Source organism: Mustelus asterias, chromosome 4 (assembly GCF_964213995.1).
Source record: "Mustelus asterias chromosome 4, sMusAst1.hap1.1, whole genome shotgun sequence".
In the NCBI taxonomy this organism is placed as follows: domain Eukaryota; kingdom Metazoa; phylum Chordata; class Chondrichthyes; order Carcharhiniformes; family Triakidae; genus Mustelus; species Mustelus asterias.
The window spans coordinates 79,227,320-79,245,179 of NC_135804.1; the positions used below are offsets into that span (position 1 = coordinate 79,227,320).

General features: G+C 46.0%; 1 protein-coding gene across 1 annotated transcript in view; it reads left to right on the forward strand.

Annotated features, from left to right (window-relative positions):
- The first annotated feature begins 358 nt into the window (after positions 1 to 358).
- LOC144492799 (dedicator of cytokinesis protein 11-like) overlaps positions 359 to 17,860 on the forward strand; it is a 298,872-nt gene continuing 281,370 nt past the window's right edge. Inside the window, 1 exon segment of the mRNA XM_078211239.1 lies at positions 359 to 498. Within this exon segment, the coding sequence (XP_078067365.1) occupies positions 397 to 498 (102 nt within the window). The 5' untranslated portion in view covers positions 359 to 396.

Sequence of the window (17,860 nt, forward strand, 5' to 3'; positions counted from 1 at the left end):
CCCCGACCCTCACCCCCCCCCGAGCCCCACCCTCACCCCCCCCCGAGCCCCACCCTCACCCCCCCCCGAGCCCCACCCTCACCCCCCCCCGAGCCCCACCCTCACCCCCCCCGAGCCCCACCCTCACCCCCCCGGAGCCCCACCCTCACCCCCCCGAGCCCCACCCTCACCCCCCCGAGCCCCACCCTCACCCCCCCGAGCCCCACCCTCACTTCCTCCCCACTGCCTGTTTCTCTCCGATTCTATGTGTGTGTATCTCTATTTCTCCGCCTCTCTCTCCTGGGAGTGTTTGTTTCTGGGCGGGGATTTGGGTGGAGCTCCCTGTCTCTATTGCGGATCTGTGTGTGCGCGCTGTCTCAGTGCTTCTCTCTGTCTCCCCGGGATTATCTCCGCTCCATGGCCGAGGTTCGGAAGTTCACCAAGCGGCTCAGTAAACCGGGCACAGCCGCCGAGCTCCGGCAGAGCGCCTCCGAGGCTGTTCGCAACTCGCTGCTGGCGGTGAGTGTCCCACAGTCTCGCTGCCATCCACCGGGCTGAGAATATCCACCCTCCACCAGGGCTGAGGGGCTCTCTGGTTAGGTCTCTGTCTCTCTGTGTATATCTCTGTCTGTCTCCCTGTCCTTATCTCTTTCTGTGCCTGTGCGTCTCTGTCTCTCTCTCTGTGTACCTTTCTCTCATGTCTTTGTCTCAGTGATTCCCTCTGTGTATCTGTGGCTGTCTTTGTGTTTCTCTTGCTGCCTCTTTGTCTTTCTGAGTACCATTTTCCCTCTGTCTCCCCAGCTGTGTGTGTCTATCTGTCACCCTCTCTATGCCTGTGTGTGTATCTCTCCCTGTCACCCTCTCTGTTCCTGTGCATGTGTCTATCTGTCACCCTCTCTGTGCTGTGCGTGTGTCTATCTGTCACCCTCTCAGTACCTCTGTGGATGGGGCGGAAGGAATTGACTGCAGCACTTTTATTTCTACCTGCTGTAACAGCCCAGATGGAGTTTTTGAAATGTTTTTTGTATGCACTAAAAATCAAATGCTTTCCATGTGAAAGGAATGTGTGCACATCCAGCTGACTGTCAGCAATGGGAGCTGTGTGTAGTGTGGAGTGCTATTCTTTCACTCATATTTCATCAGACCCAAGGAAATTGGCCAATGTTTTTTTTAAAATCTAGCTTTAAAGGCATAAATCATCTTAAGAATTGTTGCTTGTTGTAATAGAAATAGATCACTTCTTTTGTTTCAGTTTCACTTAGAAGGGTTTTCCATAATTGTGCTGTGACCCTTCTTAATATGAAGGAAAAATGTGATGAAGAGAGTGTGGTTATAAATCAACATTGCATTAAGCTAATGAGATACGCTACTGCCAGTGGGATGTGTACCAGGAGGGCAGCTCTGCCCTGTGCTCAGACAAGTCCCAGCAGTTCTGTGCTTTGCTGAAACAGTGCAGCGGTGTAATTTTCACCTCACACAGCTGGTAAACCACTTGCACAGAATGCCTTTCCTAGTTGACCAATAAAATTGCTCCAGATCTTTGAAAGTTTGATCCAGTTGAAAATAGTTTCTCAGTAAGTGGTTTAAAAATGAGTCTAATGATGCAGTGCTTAAAAACTCCATTCCCTAACTACCCATCCCTCACCCTGGCAACTGGCTGAATCAGACAGTTTGCAACCTCAGTGTCATGTGTGACTTAGAGATGAACTTCTGAGCACATATCCACAGCATCACTGGAAATGCTTATTTTCACCCCTATAACATTGCGCATGCTCATTCCCCCAAAACTCTCATATCTTTCTTAAGTCCAGATTTGACTCTTCCTACACACTTCTGGCTGGCCTACCACATTCTGTACCCTCTCTAAACTCAAGATCATCCAAAACTCTGCTGCTTGTGGCCTTACTCATATGAAGTTCCCATCTGCCCCTCATTCCTATGCTTAGTGACTGAAACTGGTTCCTGGTTAAGCAACATTCAAATTTGAAGAACCTCAATCTTGTTTTCAGGTTCCTGCATGACCTTCACCCTATCTCCTTAATCCCTTCCTGCCCCACCAACCCTCGAAAATATCTGCCCTCCTCCAATTCAGGCCTGTTGTTTTTCCCTGAGTCTATTGCTGCTTCATTGGTGGTCGTGCCTTCAGCTATCTTGAGTGTCCCAAAGTGCTTTGCAGCCAATGACACACCTCTGAAGTATAATCACTGTTGTAGAAAATTGATGTGGAGATCCCAGCATTGGGCTGGGGTATACACAGTAAGAAGTCTCATAACACCAGGTTAAAGTCCAACAGGTTTATTTGGTAACACAAGCCACTAGCTTTCGGAGCACTGCCCCTTCATCAGGTGAGTGGCCACTCACCTGATGAAGGAGCTGTGCTCTGAAAGCTCGTGCTACCAAATAAACCTGTTGGACTTTAACCTGGTGTTGTGAGACTTCTTAATGTAGAAAATTGAGACAGCCACATTGTACACAGCAAGATTTCACAGATTGTAATGAACAGGTAATCTCTTTTGGTTTTTTTTGTTGAGGGATACCTATTAGCCAAGAAGTGAAAAGAACTTGGCAGCTCCTCTTCAAAGTTGTGCCATGGGATCTGTTACGTCCACCTGAGGGCAGACGGTTTAACATGTCATCCAAAAGATGGCACCACCTTCAGCAGTGCAGCACCCTGTCACTACTTCACTTGGCTGTCAGGGTAGAATCTGGTCTCTGGATTGGGGCTTGAATGAGCAAACCTCCTGACTCAGATGCAAGCAGTGAGTCAAGGATGGTGAAGGGAGGGACTGTGAGGCCAGTGTGGGTGTGTGGCAAATTTCAGTTCCAGTGGTGATGACAGTGTGAATTAAGGTTTTGGTAATGACAGGAATGAGATAAGTGCAGGAAGATCTTTTGGAAGTCGTTTAGATAGCGATGAGGATATAGCGTATGAAGCTTAGCTCCAGGTTGAGTAAGACACTGGGAATTTTAACTGGCTGATATCAGCAGAGCAAGCAGTCAGGTGAGCAGGGGAGATCATAGAATCATAGAATCCCTACAGTGCAGAAAGAGGCAATTCAGCCCATCAAGTCTGCACTGACCACAATTCCTCTCAGCCCCTATCCCCGCAACCCAGCTACTCACCCTGACATTACGTGGCAAATTAGCATGGCCAATCAACCTAACCCGCACATCTTTGGACTGTGGGAGGAAACCGGAGCACCCGAGGAAACCCACACAGATACGAGGAGAATGTGCAAACTCCACACAGACAGTGACCCAGGCCGGGAATCAAACTCGGGTCCCTGGCACTGTGAGGCAGCAGTGCTAACCACTGTGCCACCCACCTTCCCGTACCGGGAGATGGAGAGAGTGTTTCTGGGGATGGATGAAGTTCTTGGCAGGAACAGAAAATGAGGAGCGTTGCTGTCCTGCCCTCTAGATGGAATGTATTTCTGGTTCATTCATGACTTGGAGCAACACAAAGGGGCGTTGTCAGCATGGATGTGGAAACTGATCCTATGCTTATAGCTAGGGGGTATAAGGAAAAATACGTTGTTAGAATGGAAGTTAAGGTGCAATAAGTATATATGTGTGGATTCAGGAGGGGAGTTGGTTGCCTCTTTATCCACTGTCAAATTCTTTGGGACATCCTCAATTGGGGAAAGCTCTATTTCTACCTTCATTGGAAAGTACACCATCAAATGATTAAAAACCAGACAGAATAGTGAATATTGCAAATGAATTCCATTCATCACTTTTGGTTGTCACATTAGAAAAGTACAAGCTGTGCTGGGGTTAGTTGTCTAAAGTTGAGTACACTACGGGCTTGGACTGATTTTTGAGTTGGCTCACCTGGTACTGGAAGGTTGAAATGGAACCAGTTCTCCAGAGCAGACTCTATATCGAAGGCAGGGAAGTAATTCTCAGTTCTCGCTGTTAGTTTGGTCCCTCAGCTCACTGAGGAGTAGTCAATATACGGGGCACTGGCTTCAGTACAGTGCCAGGAGGATTTTATCTTGGAGTTCCAGAAATGAGATTCGGGGCTGAGACAGCGGCGACACATTGAGTGTTTTTTAACCTGTGCCACATGTTGAACTAATGAACCTTGAAATTGGTAAATTCCCAAACACATCCCCCAAACAATATAGAGATATGATGATTTTCAGGGAAAGAATTTCAGAATAGACTAAGGAGAGTGCTTAATGTGTGGCATCTGGTATATACATTACAGTAAATTAAAATAAAGTGACTACATTCAAGATAGTAAGACTTCTTACTGAGGTTAGGTATCGATGATTTAAATTTGTGTTCTGGAGCTTCGTGAATAGGAAAATATCCTGGATTGACACATAATCTAGGATGCCAAGCATGTATAGATTGAGGACCATCCCCCCCACCCCCACTCTGTAAATCCTGTCACACCCACGGGACAAATTCCTCCCCCCACCCCAAGCCCCTAACACTCTCCCAGAAACCAAACAATCCCACTCACTCTGTAAATCCTGACACACCCTCAGGGACAAATTCCTCCCCCCCAACCCAAAACCCCAATTTGGAAATCCTGACATGCTACTAGAGAACAGGCATCCCCCCCACTCTGTAAATCATGACACACTTCCAGGAACCAGCGCCCCCCCACTCTGTAAATCCTGACACACTTCCAGGAACCAGCAACCCACCCCCCACACTCCCCACCCCCCACTCGGTAAATCCTGACACATTCCTGGGAACCAGCCCCCCCGCTCCCCACTCTGCAAATCCTGACACGCTCCCGGGAACCAGCCCCCCCACTCTGTAAATCCTTTCACACTCCCAAGGTCCAGATTCCCCCCACTGCCCTCTGACTAGTGCCCCAGCCCCCCTCCCCCGCCTGCCCCCCCCCCCCCCCCCCCAGCCTCCCAGTCTGCTGTAAATCCTGACATGCTCAAAAACCTCCCTGTATATCCTTCTTCTCTATTTCCCCTAATCCCAAATCTTTCTCGGCCTTTGTCTTTCATGTGCTTAGCCCCTTAAATGTATCAGTATTATTGCTTCAATTGCTTCCTGTGGTAGCAAGTTGCACATTCTCACCAGTTTCTGGATAAGTTTCTCCTGAATTTGAATTTCCGAGTGACTACTTTATATTTATGTCCCCTAGTTCTAGTCTTCCCAGAAGTGGAAACATCTTTTCTGTGTCTACCCTATCAAACCTGTCATAATTGTAAAGAACTGTATTAAAACATCCCTTAGCTTTCTCTTTTCTAGAGAAAAGGGCTCTAGCCCCTTCAGTCTTCCTTCATAATTATAACCTCCCAGTTTTGGTATCATCCACGACAAATGTATTTGTACCTATTCCAGAGGTCTTCAATCCTTTTCCATAATATGGAAACCAGAACCATACAAAGTACTCCAAATGTCTTCACAATATTCTAAATAGCAGTATTGAGCAGTAAATCACTAAATACCATAACACAGTGAAAGACATAGAACAAAGAACAAAGAACAATACAGCACAGGAACAGGCCCTTCGGCCCTCCAAGCCCGCGCCGCTCCCCGGTCCAGGATTGAATCCTGAATCCAGGATCCCCGCCCAATTTTCCAGCCTATCTACATACCAATCCTATCCACCGAGCTGTCCCTCACAGACACGATGCTTTGTTCACCACAACCTATTAACTCACCCCCACCCCCCCATTCCAGACCATGTGATCTCCAGGGAGAGGCGAAAACCCAGAGTGAAAACCCCAGGGCCAATATGGGGAAAAAAAATCTGGGAAATTCCTCTCCGACCCCCTGAGGCGATCGAAACGAGTCCAGGAGATCACAATGGCCCTGATCGGAAAATGCTTCCCAACCCTAGTCATTTCCACTTCCACGAACACCATATGAATTCCCTGCCTCCGAGACAGGTTCCCAACTATCCGCAGTCTCGCTCTGTACTGGCACCAGCAAGTACATATACCTAGTCACTATGAGAACATCAGCAAACTGATTAGAAGGTGTCATCGACAGTGCTCTCAAGCAGCATTTACTCAGAAGCAAACTGCTCACTGACACTCAGTTTGGATTCCGCCAGGGCTACTCAGTTGCGGACTTTGTTACAGCCTTGGTCCAAACATGGACAGAAGAGCTGGACTCAAGAGGTGAGGTCCAAGTGACTGCCCTTGACATCAAGACCACACTTGTTCAAGTGTGGCACCAATAAGCCCTGGCAATGCTGGAGTCAGTAGGAATCGGGGAAAAAACTTTTCACTGGTTGGAGTCATACTTGGCACCTGGCACAAAGATGGTTGTGTTTGTTGGAGGTCAAGCATCTCAGTTCCAGGACATCGCTGCAGGAGTTCCTCAGGATGGTGTCCTTGACCCAACCATCTTCAGCCCCTTCATCAATAACCTTCCTTCCACCATAAGGTCAAAAATGGGGACGTTTGCTGATAATTGCACAATGTTCAGTATCATTTGCGACTCTTAAACATACATAGAAAGTAGAAGACAGGGAACTTGCTCCGCCATTCATTAGGATCATGGCTGATCCTGCCTTCCCTCCCATTTCCCTTGATCCCTTTAGTGCCAAGAGCTATATCTTAACTGGCTTAGTCAGAAGCAGGAACAGAGGTGGGGAATTTTACAACAATTAACTCATCTCCTGACTTGCCAAAGCCTGCTGCACCATCTGCAAGGGACAGTCAGGAGTGTGATGGGATACTCTCCACTTTCCCGGATGACTGCAGCTCCTATAACACTCAAGAAGTTCAACACCATCGAGGTCAAAGCAGCACATTTGGCACTTTCAACACTGATGGATAGTGGTAGCAATGTGTACCATCTACAACATGCACTGCAGAAACTCACCAAGGCTCCTCTGGCAGCACCCTTCAAACTCACAGCCTCTACATCGAGCTGTAAGTCAGGAAATGGAAGAGAAGAAGGAACTCAAGATAATTATAATCACCAGGGAAGTGGTACTGAGTGAATTGTTGGAGCTGCAGGCTGACAATTCCCCTGGTTCTAATGGACTTCATGCTAGGGGCCAACAAGAAATGGTTAGTGAGATAGTTGATGCGTTGATATGAATTTTTCAAAATTCCCTAGATTCGAGAAAGGTTGCATTAGATTGGAAAATAGTGAATATACTTTGTTGAAAAAGGAAGCGAGCCAGAAAGCAGAAAACTATAGCCTAACATCTGTCACACGAAAAATGGGGCGGCACGGTGGCCGTGGTTAGCACTGCTGCCTCACAGCGCCAGGGACCTGGGTTCGATTCCTGGCTTGGGTCACTGTCTGTGTGGAGTTTGCACATTCTCCCCATGTCTGCATGGGTTTTCTCTGGGTGCTCCGGTTTCCTCCCACAGTCCGAAGATGTGTGGATTAGGTGGATTGGCCATGCTAAATTGACCATAGTGTCAGGTGGATTAGCAGGGTAAATATGTGGGGTTACGGGAATAGGACCTGGGTAAGATTGTGGTCAGTGCAGATTCGATGGGCCAAATGGCTTCACTCTGCACTGTAGGGTTTCTTTGATCAATGTTGAAAGTTATTATTAAAGATGTTACAGCAGGACACTTAGGGGCGACATGGTGGCACAGTGGTTAGCACTGCTGCCTCACAGCACTAGGGACCCAGGTTCAATTCCCAGCTTGGGTCACTGCCTGTGTGGAGTTTGCACATTCTCCCTGTGTCTGTGTGGGTTTCCTCCGGGTGCTCTGGTGTCCTCCCACAGTCCAAAGATGTGCAGGTTAGGTGCATTGGCCATGCTAAATTCTCCCTCAGTGTACCCGGACAGGCGCCGGAGTGTGGCGACTAGGGGATTTTCACAGTAATTTTATTGTGTATTAATGTAAGCCTACTTGTGATGAATAAATAAACTATAAACTTTAAATAAATTCAAGGTAATCAGGCAGAGTCAACTTGGTTTTGTGAAGGAGAAATCATGGCCGGAATTCTCCGGCTGTTCACATTGGCAGAATTCTCAGTGGTGTGGGGTGGCTTCAATGAGAATTCCATTAACAACGGTGAGACCACAGGATCCCGCCACCAGCAAAGGGCACATTGCCTCCTGCAATTGTGAAAAACGCTGAGGGGAGGCCAGAAAATCTCACCCCATGTTTAACTAATTTATTGGAGTTATTTGAAGAAGTTACATGTGCTGTGGATGAAGAGGAACGAGTGGATGTGCTGTACTTCGATTTCCAGAAGGCATTTGATAAAGTGCTACATCAAAGGTTATTGCGTAAAATAAAAGCTCATGATGTAGGCCGTAATATCTCGACATGGAAGATTGGCCGGCTAACAGGAAACAGAGAAGAGGAATAAATGGGTCCATTTACTAATTGTCACTGTTATTGCATTGTTAGTGCTGGGCCTCAACATTTTACAATTTATATAAATTAATTGGTGAAAGGACCAATCGTATGGTTGCCAAAATTGTCGATAACACAATGATAGGTAGAAAATTAAGCTGTGAAGAGGACAAAATGATACTAAAAAAAGCACATAGTTTAAGTGAGTGGGCAAAAATCTGACAAATGGAGTATAACATGGGTAAATGCGAAGTTGTCCATTTTGGCATGAAGAATATAAAAGGCTTTTATCTAATTGGTGAGTTCTGAGATGCAGAGGGATCTGGGTGTCCTAGTGCACGAATCACAAAAGACTAGTGTGCATGTACAGCACGTAATTAGGAAAGTTAATGAAATGTAACTGTTTATTGCAAAGGAAATTGAATACAAAGTAGGGAGATTATGCTTCAGTTTAAAAAGGCACTGGTGAGACCATATCTGGAGTACTGTGCACTTGTTCTCATTTAAGGAAGGATGTAAATACTTTGGAAGCAGTTCAGAGATGGTTTACTAGACCAATACCTGGAATGAGTGGGTTGCCTCATGAGGAAAGGTTGGACAGGCTAGGCTTGTATCCATTGGAGTTTAGAAGAGTAAGAAGCGACATAATTGAAACGTATAAGATCCCGAGGAGTTTTTGCAGGATGGTTGTTGAGAGGATGTTTCCTCTTGTGGGAGAATCTGAAGCTAGTGGTCACTGGTTAAAAATAAGGCGTAGTCTATTTAAGGCAGAGATGAGGAGACTTTTTTTCCTCAAAGGGTAGTGAGTCTTTGGGAGGCAGTGGAGACAGAGTCTTTGATTATTTTTAAGGCAGAGTTAGATATTCTTGATTAACAAGAGGGTGAAAGGTTATTGGGGTAGGCAGGAATGTGGGGTTGAGGTTACAATCAGATCAGCCATGATCTTATAGAATGGTGGAGCATGCTCGAGGCGCCAAGCAGCCTACTCCTAATTCATATGTTCATATCTAGAAGGACAAGGGCAACAGACATGTGGATACACCTGCAAATTCCCCTCCAAGCCACGCACCATCCTGACTTGGAAATATATCCCTGTTCCTTTACTGTTGCTGTTTCAGAGTACTGGAACTCCCTCCCTTGACAGCACTGTAGATTTACCTGCACCAAATGGACTGTAGCGGTTTAAGTAGGGAGCTCAGCACCACCACCTCAAGGGCAATTAAAAGGATGGGCTATTAGCCAGAAACGCCCATGTCTCATGAAAGAATATAAAAATAAATTCTTTCTAGTTTTGGCCGTCCGTGATCACTCCCTTTGAAAGGAAGTTTTGAATTCAGAACATTTTTTTCTTTCCAGGCTAACGTCAGGCAGTAGGCAGCGATTGCCAAATTTAAAAAAAAAAATTGTTATTGTAGGTTTTGGTCTGAAGTAGCGACTGCCAATTTTTTGTTTAAACTTGTGACCTTTCAGTGAAAGCAAATAACTCCTGCGTGGCTTTGAGTTGAACTGAAGACTCGTGGCAGAGTAGTGACTGAGCCCATGTGTGCAGTGGGCTCGGCTAATTAGCCTTCAGAATTAGGTTTTAATTTAATAGAAATATCTCTGTCCATATTATTTTCAGCTGGAGCTTCACCGTGATGAGAGTAAGGAGCTATCCTGAGATGAATTTAGACTCCAGTGGAGTAGCTCTGTTCTTCTTGAATATCTGCAAGAGATGTTGGTCCTTTAATAATTTGTATGTATGCATTCAGAAAAATTGGTTAGCTGAGGGGTCTTCTGTTGAGTTTCCCCTTCAGTGAATCCTCAGATTTTACAGATCTCTCCACAATGACTTAACAGCTAGAATGCTCAGGGGACCAGCACATGTAACGTCAGGAGTTGATGAAAGATTTAGTTTTGGCTGCAAGTTTTATCTCTGACTTTTGGCCATTCTTACGGTGCTTGATTACCCTGACGGCTGGGCTGGACATTAACTGTTGCCAGGAAAGTAACTGCAAGAGTATCACAAATTAGGCTTTAGAATTGCACTTAGTGCGCTGAGGCTCCCGAGTGGGCCCTCTAATATGCATCGACCTCTGCGGTGTGACTGGGTAATGCTTGGCTGCATGACCTTTTCTCCAGAGGGATTAATAAGTTCTCTTTCCATTGAGTCCCATTGAGGATACCCTTTATCGACAGAAAATGTATTTGCTTATTAACAAATTGACTTCCTCTGATGGTATTCAGATAGTAATTGCAGGACTGAAAGTCTGCATCTTTTAGAGAGGGATGATTTTGCACCATATTTTTAGAGAGATAGTTATCTGATACCTTCACAGACAGAACAAACTAAAATGCAGTCTGTTACTTTGTTCTGTGGAAAATATTAGGTAACAGTGGATTCTCAGCATTGGTACCAAGAGTACTTCTGTCATAACTGGCTTTAAATCCTCCCTCCTATCAGATAATGTTATTATGAGCTGTTTACTATCAAGGAGAAAAGAGGCTTGGGCCGGCCTTGAAGTGTAGATGAATCAGGGGCTCCAGCGATCTAACACCGTGAAACCAGTTGAGTGTTAGTGTTTCCCACTGGGTTGGTTGCACAGAGGGACTGATTCGAGCAGTGTGTTCATGCATAGCCACTTAACTTTTGGGGCCAGCCTTTTGAGATCAGCAAAATGAGTTTAACCTTTGTCTACTTGATCTACATTGGGAAGTATCATCATGTCAACTTTGGCTCAGTCGTAACACTCACTCCTCTGGGTCACAAGGTCATGTGCTCAAGTCTCACTCCAGAGGCTTGAGCACAAAGTTCAGGCCAAAAATACCCCAGCACTGTTGGAGATGCTGCCTTTCAGATCAGAAGTTAAACTGAGTCTGCCTTGTCGGGTGGGTGGATAAGATAACCTGACAGCACTTTAAAGAAGAGGGGGGGGGGGAGGTTTTCAGGGTGTCCCGGCCAATATTTATCTCCATCAGCACCACTGAAACAAATTTATCTCGTTCTCATCAAATTTCTTGTTTGTGGGAGCTTGCTGCGTTCAATTGTCTGCAGCATTTTCTACATTACAACAATGATCTTGCCTCATACAGTACTTAAGAACATAAGAAATAGGAGCAGGAGTAGGCCATCTAGCCCCTCGAGCCTGCCCCGCCATTCAATAAGATCATGGCTGATCTGAAATGGATCAGTTCCACTTACCCGCCTGATCCCTATAACCCCTAATTCCCTTACCGATCAGGAATCCATCTATCCGTGATTTAAACATATTCAACGAGGTAGCCTCCACCACTTCAGTGGGCAGAGAATTCCAGAGATTCACCACCCTCTGAGAGAAGAAGTTCCTCCTCAACTCTGTCCGAAACTGACCCCCCTTTATTTTGAGGCTGTGCCCTCTAGTTCTAGTTTCCTTTCTAAGTGGAAAGAATCTTTCCATCTCTACCCTATCCAGCCCCTTCATTATCTTATAGGTCTCTATAAGATCACCCCTCAGCCTTCTAAATTCCAACGAGTACAAACCCAATCTGCTCAGTCTCTCCTCATAGTCAACACCCCTCATCTCTGGTATCAACCTGGTGAACCTTCTCTGCACTCCCTCCAAGGCCAATATATCCTTCCGCAAATAAGGGGAGCAATACTGCACACAGTATTCCAGCTGCGGCCTCACCAATGCCCTGTACAGATGCAGCAAGACATCTCTGCTTTTATATTCTATCCCCCTTGCGATATAGGCCAACATCCCATTTGCCTTCTTGATCACCTGTTGCACCTGCAGACTGGGTTTTTGCGTCTCATGCACAAGGACCCCCAGGTCCCTCTACACAGCAGCATGTTGTAATTTCTTTCCATTTAGATAATAATCCGATTTGCTATTATTTCTTCCAAAGTGAATAACCTTGCATTTGTTAACGTTATACTCCATCTGCCAGAACCTCGCCCATTCACTCAGCCTGTCCAAATCTCTCTGCAGACCTTCTACGCCCTCCACACGATTCACTTTTCCACTTATCTTTGTGTCGTCTGCAAACTTTGTTACCCTACACTCAGTCCCCTCCTCCAGATCATCTATATAAATGGTAAATAGTTGAGGCCCCAGTACCGATCCCTGCGGATGCCACTAGTTACCATCCGCCAACCAGAAAAGCACCCATTTATTCTGACTCTCTGCTTCCTGTCGGATAGCCAATCCCCAATCCACGCTAACACCCTACCCCCAACTCCGTGTGACCCAATCTTCTTCAGCAACCTTTTGTGAGGCACCTTATCAAACGCCTTTTGGAAATCCAAAAACACCGCATCCACCTGTTCCCCTCCGTCAACCGCACTCGTCACATCTTCATAAAAATCCAACAAGTTTGTCAAGCACGACTTTCCCCTCATGAATCCATGCTGAGTCTGCTTAATCGAACCATTCTTATCCAGATAGCCTGCTATTTCTTCTTTAATAATGGATTCCAGCATTTTCCCAACTACAGACATTAAGCTAACCGGCCTGTAGTTACCTGCCTTTTGGCTATTTCCTTTTTTAAACTTCATTGCTTCTAAAACACTACAATATGTGAGGTTGTGAAAGGCACTATAGAAAGGCATGCCTGTGTTGTTCCTTCTTTCCTTTTTCTGTCTGTTCTCCTGTTTTGATCCTCAACTGTCGTTCAAACCTCGGAACTTCTGTGTTACCAAAATTAGCTGTTTCTATAGCATTGCCTAGCTCCATTCGTAGTTTATACATATAATTGCTTAAACTTGCATCCATTCCATTATCATTTATTGCTTCATTTACTCCAACTCCAACATTTCTCTCAGAGCTCCGCTCCACTCCATTCCAACATCAACTCATCCAAAATTCTGCTGTGAATATTGTATTAAACCCTGATTATTTACGACTTCACTCCACCTGAAGCATTGGTTTTTATTCACAAATGTCATTCTATTGCACCTCTGGAACATCTTCTAATCCCATGATGCTGCTTGTAGTCACTGCTTGTCTGCCTTTGTCTGGCTGTGCATCTACCACCCCCTATCAGTGGCAGATTTCAGCCACTAAGTCCCTAAACCATATTGTTTTCTTCTGAAATTGCACTTTCTTGTTCAGGCTCCTCCCTTTAAAAGCCCCCTAAAAACTACCACTTCTTCAATTTCCTCAAGTCTTACTCACCACCTCTACCCCATTCCCCTTTGTCCATTAAACAAATTCAGAAGTTTTGCTGTATTAAGAATGTGTTACCTGTATTTGGACAAGTTAAATTCTTGGCCAGATTGGCAAGGATGCTGCTTGAATGGATTGTTGGGAGGGATTGTGTATTCTCCTCGATTTGGAGTAGAATAAATCCATTCATGGAGTCTTGTTGGAAGCAATTTCACTTCTTGGTGAATCTCTTTGGTCAACCTTAGGTTAGTATAGCCATTTATCTATTTTAGGAGCTCGATCTCAGGGTAGTTGGTTTCAAAGGTGGGGTTAATGTTAGCCTGCAGACTTCAGTTTCAGAATAGCTTCGTAATTTGATGCTCTCTATGGTCTAACTTGGAGATGACACGGTCAGGTATTCTGGGTAGTGACCACTCTTGACAATTTGTTTCAGTTTTCACTTTTTGGAGGGTGGGGTGTTGAGTTTCACAAACAATCCAAGCAGTTTTTCCACTTTCTGGCTGACATGGTGACATAGTGGCTAGCACTGCTTGCCTCACAGCGCCAGGGACCTGGGTTCAATTCCGTCCTTGGGTGACTGTGTGGAATTTGCACATTCGCCTTGTGTCTGTGCGGTTTCCTCCAGGTGCTCCAGTTTCCTCCCACAGTCCAAATATGTGCAGGTTAGGTGGATTGGCCATGTTAAATTGCCCCTTAGTGTCTCAAGATGTGTAGGTTAGAGAGATTAGCGGGGTAAATGCATGGGGTTATGGGGATAGGGTGGGGGGGTTGGGTAAAATGCTCTTTTGGACAGTCAGTGCAGACTTGATGGGTTGAATGGTCTCCTTCTACATTGGACGGATTCTATGGATTCTATTCATTCATGGAACAGGGCGTCACTGGGTTGGGCCAGTATTTGTTGCCCATCCCTAATTGCCCCTTGAACTGAGTGACTTCCTCATCCACTTCAGAGGACAGTTAAGAGTCAATCAAACACTGTGGGTCTGGAATCACATGTAGGCCAGACCAGGTAGATTTCCTTCCCTAAAGGGACATTAGTGAGCCAGATGGGTTTTTGCCACAATTGACAATGGTTTCATGGTTGCCATTAGACTTCTAATTCCATATTTTTATTGAATTCAGATTTCACCATCTGCCATGATGGGATTTGAACCCACGTCCCCAGAGCATCACCCTGGGTCTCTGGATTATTTGTCCAGTGATAATACCATTAGGCCACGGCCTCCCTAATATGGTGTGCACAATTTCCATGTGAAGCCTGCCAAGAAGGGGCCCATATCAACTTTTCAGTAACAGCATTGTTTTCATGAATGAAACACATATGCAGTCTGGCCTATTCTTTAGGGCAGCTGAGCCGATATGTTGCTGCTGCTAACATGTTAGCACAGTTACTGATTTTCTGCTTTTAAGAGTGTTTTCTGTTAAAGCGATTCTCGTCAATTTTGGGTTTTGGTCCATCGCACTAACCAATATGTATTCTGAGGTTTGTTAGTCATCGAGTTGTTAGACAGGATGTCCCATCTCAGGAAGGGTTCTGCAGAGAAATGACTGCAAAGTTCAGAGCAGTCACCACCTCATAGTCTTTAGAGTAGAGTGGTTTTTAAATTGCTATGGCACTTCCAATGAAGGAACTCTTTCTCTGTAACATTTCCCCATTTATTAAGAGGGAGTTTGCATAATCTAGTTCATAATAAGTGCTTTGAGTGTTCCAGCAGGCAGTTCCTGTAAATATTAGACTTACTGTCACACTGGAGCCATTAGTCTTGAGCGTTTTCCTCAAATTACTGTGAGCAATGCCATGGGAGATTGTTTGTTCTGTATAATGTCCTGGAATCAGTGTTGTAATATTGATGAAGAATGGTTAAATGTGTTCACTTATGTTGGCACTTGCTATCTTAAAGCAGTGTTGATCATTTGCAATGGATTAATACCTAAACTGGATAAAGGGATTTCACCCAAATGTTTTAACTATAAATACCTCTATCATCAGTAGTGTTTAGTGCAAGACAAGCAGTATCTTGTGCGGGTGTATTTTCCTTAAGAAATTGAGAATTCTGACCTGTCTGCTTTGTATGCGTCTCTCATTCCTTCTCTTATTAACAAGCACGTCAAATGGGAGGATTTAGCTTTTCATCAGTAAGAAATAAACAGAGACACAGATTCAGCTGGGGAGAGGGCTCATTGACTGTCATTCCTTGGTAAACCCTCATGGACACCTGACTTTGGGCATGTTCTCTGTTGACACCTCCATAATGATGCCATGAGACTCCTCAATCCCACATTGGCTTATCCCCTTATTCATCAAGCTGCTTCTTCACTCTTGTGTTAGGGAATCGATGTTCTTGAAACTTGTAAATTATCCTACAGGTTAAGAAGTTTCAAAGGCATCTATTGGCATTCATTGGAATTGTGGACACAATGATAATCATCACTAACAATGTCACATATAGATGATAACAATTATTAATGATTAGACATGTGGTTGAGTTGCCAATCATACCAGGTAATGGTGGATTCACTGGGTCATGGATTTTGAGTTTAAGGGAATGGATTGGCTAAACCAAATATTGCTGTATCTCTCCTAACTCTTGTTTTTAATACCTTGCACTTACTCTGGCTGTGTGAGAATCCACATAAGACCACAAAACATGGGAGCAGAACTAGGCTCTTCAGCCTAAATAAAAGCAAATTACTGCGGATGCTGGAATCTGAAACCAAAAGAGAAAATGCTGGAAAATCTCAGCAGGTCTGGCAGCATCTGTAAGGAGGAAAAAAAAAGCTGACGTTTCAAGTTCATTGAAAGAGGGAATGGCTTCCCGTTGGGCAGTGATAAGGGGTGGGCCCTGAGGGGGTAGGGCCTCTGGGAGTGATCGGTGGGGACGGGGGTCCCGCTGCCACTCTGAAGTCGGGCTCGGTGACAGAGGGAGGGAGGTCAGCGATCTGGGGATGGCCATCGGGGTGGGGGGGGGCATGGGCGGTTGGGCCTACTGGGGTGGGGTGGGGGGGGGGAAGGTTGGGACTGTAGGGGAGGGGTTTAGGGGAGGTCAAGATTGCCGGTGGTGGAGGGGGAGGAGATCGAGGCAGGCCGGCGGGTAGGGAGGGGTGGGGGGAGTGGGTGGGTGGGTGGGGGAGGGGTGGGGGGAGTGGGTGGGTGGGGGAGGGGTGGGGGGAGTGGGTGGGTGGGTGGGGGAGGGGTGGGGGGAGTGGGTGGGTGGGGGAGGGGTGGGGGGAGTGGGTGGGTGGGTGGGGGAGGGGTGGGGGGAGTGGGTGGGGGAGGGGTAGGAGGGGAGGGGGATCAGGTCGGGGCTGGCCAGTGATCGGGTTTGGGGGGGATGGGGTCTGTGTGGCAGCGATAAGGCTTGCTGTTCTGGCCAGTGATTGAGAGACTGGCAGTGCGGGTGCCGATCACGGCGCTGACAGATCAGCACATACGCAGTGGCCCGCTCAGTGCTATGCTGCCAGCTCTTCAGCGGGAATAGGCCCCACTCCCAGATTTGCATCGTGATTCACGTTAAGGCACTCTGTGATGCACTTTGAAAGCCCCGCTGAATAAACCAGGGGGATTTACTTCAGTTTTTACGTGAATTCGACACTTAGAATTTTTTTTGGAGAATCCCACACCCTGCCCGATCTGATATACTCCGCTTTCCCGCCTTATCCTCATTATCCTTGATTCCTTTACTGATTAAAAATCTGGCTACCTCAGCCTTCAACATACTTAACAACCCAACCTCCACAGCCCTCTGTGGTAAAGAATTTCACAGATTCACTATCTCTGAAATGGGCGACCCACTTACTCTGAGATTAGGAACGTAGAAAAATGAGTAGGCCACTCAGCCCCTCTAGCCCACTCCGCCATTCAATAAGATCATGGCTGATCTGTAGCTTAACTCCATGTACCTGACCTAGGGTCCATATCCTTTGATACTCCCGCTCAATAAAAATTTGCCTATCTCAGACTTAAACCTAACAATTGGACCACCGTCATTTGAGGAAGAGAGTTCCAAACCTCCACCAATTTCTGCGTGTAGAAGTGTTTTCTCACATCTCTCCTGAATTGCTTGGTCCTCATTTTTTAGATTATGGCCCCTGGTTCTAAAACCTTCAACTAGTGGAAACAGTTTATCCTTATCCACCCTATCCTTCCCTGCACATATTTTATAGACTTCTATCAGATCACCTTTCAGCCTTCTGAATTTGAGAGAATAAAGGCTTAATTTGTCTAATCTCTTCTCGTAACAACCCCTAATGTCCTCTGGCCCTTGACTCTCTCACAAGGGGAAATACATGTTTCAAAATATTAGATCATCCAATTAGCTGGTCTTCAGGGTTAACAAGAATAACTCCCAACCCTTCACCTGACTGAACTCTCTGTCAAGCTGCTCAACTGGAGACAGTTGTAAAGAATGCAGGCCCCCTGCAAGGATGTTACACAGCTGTCCTCAGAGGAATTACCCATAATTTCCCAGCAAGGTCAAAATGTGTGCATCGGTA